Raw genomic sequence first — 7,870 nt, 5'->3', positions numbered from 1 at the left:
GCTTCAGAGGAAAGAAGCTGACAACTCTATTTTCATTTTTGCAGTTCCTCACAGGTCAGCTAAAGGCTGTAACTCAAGACACAGTGAAAAATCTCGTTAGGGGCTAGCTAGGCCCACCTATTCTGCTCTTTCAGGAAATGGGAAGACGTTGCATCATTTTGCTCAGGAGGCAGCTTTGCTGTTTGACCATAAAGTGTGTTGCTCACCTGATTCTGCAAATGCTTCACTGATTTAACAAAGTTCATTAAAAAAAACACCCTCTATCAATATCCATGTGGTACACAAAGTAACAATTGAAATTAAGTCTTTTCTCCAGTTTCTAGGAGGAAAGATGGAGAGCATCACTGCTTTATTGCATCTGGGATTAGCAGAAGCAAGTTACTCCTTTACCTTACACACCTGTTGTATGGGAGCCCAGCTTCATTAGCAGCAGGTAGCAAGAATTCAAGCCCCCAATTCACACACTCTTTCAGGATTTGCAGGATCAACACAACCAAATGGCTAGTGTATTGTGGAATCTACTCTGGAAAATTTCTGAATATCAGTTCAGTGGTTTCTCTTGGTTTAGAAATCAAGGAAATATTTTTTAACCAAATGCTGGAGGACAGCAGGCTCAATCTGTTTTGATGCAGGAAAAAAACCCATCTCCATGGGATGGCTGACAAGGCAACTTCAGATCAGCCATTAGTTGTGCGCATATAAGTTTATCAGGCTAGTGGGTAAAAAGTTGCATGATTCATTAGGCTATTTAGCTTTTCTCATGGTCCAACGTTCCAATGCAAGGTCCTTTGCTTCATCATCACTTGATATAAGTTCATGGGGCTTTGTAATAAACTAAGGGAGCACAGAACTTGGGATGCCAGGAAAACTAAGGAATCATAAAGGTCTTATGCCCCCAAAAGTGACATTTCCTTTAGCTTAGGGGCTGAAGCACAAGAAGAAAGTCCAATATAAATTATTTGGGAAGACTGCAGCTGGAGATACAAGAAGGAAATTTCAATCCAGAGTTGTAGCCTGTTGGGCGATATGCACAACTGTGCTATATGAATGATTTAGCAGGTAAGGAGACCCCAAATGCAATCTGACGCTATTCAGTTTCAATTCTCTTCCAAAATTATCTAAGAACCCTGAATAACTAGATAGACCGAGACATTAATTCACAAACTCCTTGAAACAGAGCGATGCTATGCTAAAGGGGCTGCCATGACCACAGATAACAGATGCATGTATAAATACACATATTTGTTAGTGCTCTGCTTTACTTCCGTTAAATCTGCAGTGCAACCCTCCTTAACTTGGAGGCTTTGGGAATCTGTGGGGACAACTCCCAGAATCTCTTACTACATTGACTGGGAATTCAATATAACTGGAACACAGCAGGTCAGGGAAGGGCACTACAGTAGCCTTGAATACCCCCCTCACTCTGCATGCAATAAAGTCTTGTCTCACAGTGCTTGCTAAGTTCACAGCTCAGTCTTCACTTTGTGCATTAAGTCTTTCTGGTCTATTTTCTCTACATTGTGATTCCACCGATTGTAGGCTAAGAGAGCCACATTTTTGGCTGCCACAGCAGACATTTCCATGGAGCTGGCTGCCCACTCCATACTGTTGAGGTAGTAGAGACTGTCATGCAGGATAATAGGTGGGAGGCTCTTGACTGATCCATAATCAGGATAGGCTTGCCATTCTGTCACCTGAACAGAATAGTAAGACCGGAATAGTATCTTCAACTCTTGCTTCTCCAAAGGATGCTGAGAGTGTACACGCCACACAGCAGCCTCTTGGGGCTGCTTTCGCTTGAAGATACTAGATATATTGACAGGGCAAATATTATCCATGGAATTGAAGAAGAGGTCAGGAGCTTCTGTGGTGAGGACACTAGCAAAAGGGAAAAGCTTGGGATCTGGGAAGCCAAAGTATGAGGAATTGAGGTAGCCATGAACAATGGAGGTGACCGTGGTGTGAAAGGTTCCAGGGAACTCAGCAATAGGAAGATCAAAATTCTGAAACGTAATATTGTTCTTGCTGTCATGCAGCTGAGTGGCAATGACCACTATGTCATAGAAGTTGGAACCTGGACCTTCTTCATCTTCATAGTGCACTTGGTAGAGGGTTTTTCCTTCTGGATAAAAATGCACAGAGAACAAACAGAAAAAAACAGTAACTCAAATTGTCAGCTAAGAAGCTCATCATCATCATCATCATCAAAGCTGAATAGACAAGACTTCAAAGTGAGGGAATTTCCCGTAAAACATTTCTGCTAAGACCTCATTGTTTGCCATGCTTTTTTGTTGATTCCATTCTTTCTGCAGCTCACTCACTGCCTGTTGGTTTTATTTTTCAAGACTTACTTGCTAGCTAAACCAGCTATAATAAGCCCTCAGACATCCTGTAAAAGTAACATATAAGAACTGATCAAAGGGCAGAGAGAGGATTTTCCTGAGTGGTCACAAATAAGTAAAGGGAAATCTCACTGTAGTGTTTGACTTCTGTAGGTCAAACACTACAGAATACTGAGCATATGAAAAGAAATGGAGTTAAGGTGTGTACACCTGCTGCCATTACAGTTTGGGATACTCCATCCAAAAGCCCTAGATCTTGACAAAGAAACTAGATGATGTTCAGCAAGCATGGAAGGTCCACAGTGGCATGAAATGAAAAGCTGTGGATATACAGTAGTAACAGCAAGAAGGGTGACTTTCAACAGAATGGATTACCTATATCTTGAGCACTATTAAATAAATATACCAAAAAAAAAAGATAGGTAACTTTGTACTATCCAGCATTTAAGAGAAATAGCTGTTGTAAGGATTCTTATTATGAAGGCACACATTCTCTCTTCTTTTAACTGCAAATCAAAATACAAATTTATCTAGATGCTTTTAGGGAGAAAAATATATGCCAGTTATATCCTTTGTGGTGAAACTGAGTTTATTTGTTCAGGAGTGGCACAATTTTTTCTAAGTTTGTTTTCTTTAAAATCTCACTATCATTCCAAAATAATAAATGTAGAGTTCTTATAATAAAATTATCTCCTAAGTTACTGATTTTTATCCTGGGAGTTTAATATCTTGGGTGTTCAGTGGAGGGCGATTGAATTCTCCTAGTCAGAGGACCAGTAGATTATAAACAATTAAAACAAATTATTTAACATAATACTTTATGAAGAAATAATACAGGATATAAGTTGTTTCTATCTAGAACAGTGTTTCTCAACCTTGGCAACTTTAAGGTGGGTGGACTTCAACTCCCAGAATTCCCCAGCCAGCATTGAGAAGTACACCACCACAACAGCTGATCCACAGTATTATGGAAACTCTCTCTTCTTGCATGGTTTTCTGCCCCTCTTCCTTATAAGGGAGCACACAAGTTAATCCCTTACTTATTTTAGTACAATGCAAGTAATCTACCATTTTATCCCATCCTCCCTAAATGCATCACATTTGCTCAGCTGGATATTCTTTTAGTGATCACAGCAACTACAAATAGCCTATGTACAGGAAACATCTCCTTTTCTTAGTAAACAAACCAAAAAAAAGGCTGAGCACTCAGGAAACTTCGTGTGTCTCTGTGCAATAAATATGCCAACCTTTAAAGCAAGTAAAAAGAGAAAGTCATCTGAACGTTTCTACAGTATCTAGATCCTTGTCTGCAGTTGTGTTCTGCCTGCTTCTCTGCATGCATCAATGGATTCTTTACATCAAAGGCATTTAGGTGGCTTCCAATGTGCAATTATCCAGAATTTTTTAAAGCGGGTCCAGATGATAGTAATTTCTGTCCACAATCTTCCTGCATTTTTTCACTACTTGTCTTTTTCCCCCAATTTTAGCCTTACAGCTCCCAGCTGAAGCCTGGGTTCCTCCCTCTAGTTGCAGCTAATAGAGCTCTAAAAAGCAGAGGAAACCCCTTTCCTCGAAGCATTCAGGTAACTCTGTATGGTGGAAGACTCAGCAGCTTCAGAGAGTGGTCTGCACACATGTGTGCAAGCATAGCTATTTCCAGTAGGCCTGCAGAACATTGGAACAGCTGTGCACAAACACGTATCCATCACAATTGGGGAAAGCTGCAAAGCAGCCATGCTGAGCCTTCCTGAGGATGTGGCTCTTGAACAGCTTTGAGAAGGGGTGCCTTGTTCATGCTAACCTGCTTTGTGATGTCTCCATTTCTAATGCTTTGTTCAGCCCGAGTAGGTCATCCTCGCTTGCTGCCCTGTTCTACCAGTGTGGTGCAGTACCCAGTTAACACTTATTGCATCCATTAAATAAAAATATATCCAGAGAAGCAACAATATCAAGTGGATTCTGAATTCCAGAACTAAACCAGATGTGATACTGTGTGAATACAATTAACCTTCTGCATGTGCATTTCACTCCCTGCCACCACTCAATAAAGGTGCTCTTGCCAATGTTGTTTTTTTCTGAAGAACCTTCCATTAGCACCAACAGGGGCCTCCCTGAAAAGCAAATAAAAGCTCTGGAGGCCGTGAATTAGCCAGGGGTGTGGGAGAATGAAAGTATGTTACACTTCCTTCCATAAGTCTTAAGAGTGGGTCAGGCATCGCTTGTGCTGCAATTCCCTTACAGAGCCAGCATGTCAATTGCACTTAGCCAATGAACAGCACATCCAGCTTGGCAGCCAGGCACCACTTCTTCATTCTAAGTAGCTTTTAAAGTTCAGTTCCCTGGATTTGAAGATCACCCATATGAATATGGAAAGCTCTCTTGTACAAAGTCAGACCATTTGTTCATTCATTCCAGTACATTTACTTGGTCAGAGGCAGCTCCCCAAGATCTCCAGCCCTGCTGCCCAGAGACCTTTTGGTCTTCTTTTCAATCTTGGAAGAGGAAGAGAGAGATGGGTTTGGGTGGCATACCTGAACTGTGCAGAGAGATAGCTGTCACCGTGGCATGGATGATCGTGGCTTTTGTTAGCTTCAGTAAGCCTGAGCACACCAGCTTGTTGCCACCTTCAACAGCCCATCTGTTGCCTTGAGCTCCTGCTAGTAACATGGCCCCTAAAGAGAGAAGTACAGAGAGAGCAGTTGTCAGAGAATAAGCTAATCAAAGTTGTAAAATGCCAGCTTTGCCTACAACATGTCCTTGTCTCCCAAGCCTGAGCAATGGCCTATTGAAAACGGACTCTCTGGCCTGACTTAATAGGTCTGGAGCAATAGAAGATGGGAGGCACTCACCTGCAAATGCAGGCACCAGTACTGACTGGCCATAATTGGCCCGGAGAATGGCCATGATGACATCATCGATGAAGCGTTGAGTGACACCCACCTCCAGCAAGGAGTCCACCACAGAGCGCTGTGTCATGTTGACGAAGGTGTCACCGCCCAGTGAACGCAACAGTTCCTCAAGGTGAGAGAATGCATAGCCATGGGCCTGATATTTGTAGATCCTGCAGGTCATAAAAAGGGAAAAAAGCTAAAGCAGCATGACTTTTCTCCTAGGAAGTGTCAGCCATACAACGTAGACTAGACTAAGAAGTCAATGCCATGTAGGTCAGGACTTTTATTGTAACAGCTCTAGCAACAGAATCTTGCAAGTCTGAATGTGCTTTCCCCCTCTCTCTCTTTATCTTTGGATGAATTTGGGAGGGGCTTGTCTTAGGTGTGTTCTCAAATAACTTTCTTGGCCCAGGCTCAAGCCCCACTTATCTAACCGCTGCCTTGGTAGCGGCTCTTCCTCCTGTCCCTCAAGGCCATTCCCTCTGCCTGCTGTAGGAAGTCTTAAGAATCTCCCATATACTATATTGCTATCACCTGGATAGAAGCAATTTTTGATTCAAGGAAGATCATCCCATGTTTCTCTCACTGCCCTGGAAGCACCAGTGATGGCCTCCTTGTTACCTACCTCATGAATTTCTCCATTACTTCCTCTACCCACATTTGTAGACGCAGAAAGCTCATGCCATAGTGCCACCAAAGCCGAAAAAGGTTGAGCAGGTACCAGTCTGTCTCCTCAAGGACAAACTGTTCCCCAGTAAAGATGGCACTCTTTCCTGCCACTTCCCGACGGTGCTTCAGTCCTACAGAACAGAAAACAAGGTCACAGTAAGGTTGGCTTTTGTCCTTTTTACCATGATGGGCTTTGCAAGAGACATGACCTTCTTGATCACTTTTGTTGTCTACTTCTAACTTACACTGACTCTGAGAAATCCTGAGATTTCTAGTCCCTCTTTCTCAGTCATGATTTTTAACACAATTTCTCATTTGCTGTCACACTCATTCTAGCTTCTTCCATTTTGGCACTGCAGAACTCTATGACAGCAGCCAGATTTTGTTACCACGAAAGCAAAATTTTCATCTTTTTTCACAACAGCCATTTCTAATTGTCCAGTTGTTCTCCCTAAGTACAAATAGGAATGGGATGGAACGTTCTGACAGGGTATGACTGGCTGGCTGAATAGGACAAGTGGGTGAGTTCCCTTGTAACAGAACAATGACGATTCCTGATCTCATTAGCGTGTCAGAGGAACCAAAGATCTGCCATATCATCCATGTTCAGAGGCAGTAAAAGGATATGTAGAAACAAAGCCTGAAGTTCATAATTCTAATTGGTCAACTGTACTTACCCAATTGCTGCACAAAGTCCTCCATGTGCAAGTTGAGAGAGTGAAAGAAGGCCCCTCCACTTTCGTAGGACTGCTTGTTGACTGTCACTGTGGCCAGGCGACCCCCTACGGCAGCCTTCTCGTACACGTCCAGCTGGACCTGCGGCCCAAAGTGCTGCTGCAGGAAGTAAGCCACCGATGAGCCACCAATCCCAGCTCCCACCACAGCTGCCAAAGCAAAGCAAGTGTGTTGGTTAAGAACCACCATAAATAGATCCACCTTCATCAAATAGACTCAGTTCCCCAGAGAAAAGAGGATTGCTCAACCACATCTCTATCTAACAGTGGGGATGCCATAAAAGAACAACAAGCTTTTCTAGCTAAGTCTGATCAAATGCATTCCAATTCAACTTCAAAATGGTTATCTCACTGTGAAAACTATCTAGATGTTATAACAGCCTTCCTCAACCTCTCAGTGGGCTGGGACTGCCATTCTGACTTCCTAGCCAGCACAGCCAACTGCTGAGAATTTTGGATAAAGGCAGCACCTTGAGAAGGGAGGTGTTATCGCCAGTGGCCCCCATCAGAAGGAAACGGGTAGAGGAAATCTGCCCCCCAGTGTCTGTGAGCACAACAGAGACTCCTGCAACAGGAGTGCACAGACATAACACTCATATCAGGGAAGCAGGGCTGAAACACACACCCTAACCTTGCCATTGGGCTGGCCCGACTTTTTTTGAAAAAGGGCATTGCCGGATAAATTTCAAAGCACATGCTGGAAGCAGCTACCAACATTCCAGGATGGCCACCAAAGTGCCAAGCCTAGCGTGCCCCTCGAGAAGCCAAATCAGCCCCACTTTCAGCATCATCGCTGACTTGCCATTACACCCATTTGCCCCAGTAAAAATGCGTCAGCTCCAGGCTGTCTGGGCGCAAAATCTCACCCTACGGGGCCTTGTGGTGCACCAATACCACCCAGAAACAAGCGAGCTGCCTGCTGCGATTAAAGAGGAATGCCTACCTATTTTGCCCGGCGGGGCCGCATCCCCTGCTACAGCGAAGGAGGGCTCCGTTCGCATCACCCCTAAAGCTACAGTAAGTAACAAAAGCCACCGGGGCGGCTGAGGAAACTCTGCCATCATGGTGACAACAGGAAGGGGGGCGCAACAAGAAGAGGAGGGGCGGCTGCTGCAACAGCGAGAGAAGAAAATCGCAGCCTCGCGGCGGAAACCAGCTCGCCCGGATGCTTCTGCAGCAGTGACTGGGAAATAATGTGGCTTGGAGCTTTCTGGCCGTCGGCGGGACGGCGCGA

The 7,870-nt window shown here is 44.1% G+C and overlaps 1 protein-coding gene across 1 annotated transcript; it reads right to left on the bottom strand.

Annotated features, from left to right (window-relative positions):
- Window positions 1-452: 452 nt before the first annotated feature.
- Window positions 453-7,870, bottom strand: PCYOX1L (prenylcysteine oxidase 1 like). Its single transcript, XM_063292416.1, has 6 exons — window positions 7,580-7,870; window positions 6,580-6,786; window positions 5,859-6,033; window positions 5,192-5,403; window positions 4,874-5,014; window positions 453-2,122 (listed from the first exon to the last, which is right to left on the bottom strand). The coding sequence occupies exons 1-6, from the start codon at window positions 7,698-7,700 to the stop codon at window positions 1,464-1,466; spliced, it is 1,515 nt and encodes a 504-aa protein (XP_063148486.1). The 5' UTR covers window positions 7,701-7,870; the 3' UTR covers window positions 453-1,463.

This window comes from Candoia aspera, chromosome 2 (assembly GCF_035149785.1).
Source record: "Candoia aspera isolate rCanAsp1 chromosome 2, rCanAsp1.hap2, whole genome shotgun sequence".
Lineage (NCBI taxonomy): Eukaryota > Metazoa > Chordata > Lepidosauria > Squamata > Boidae > Candoia > Candoia aspera.
The sequence above is the reverse complement of the archived record's forward strand: the minus strand, read 5'-3'. Positions and strand labels throughout refer to the sequence as shown.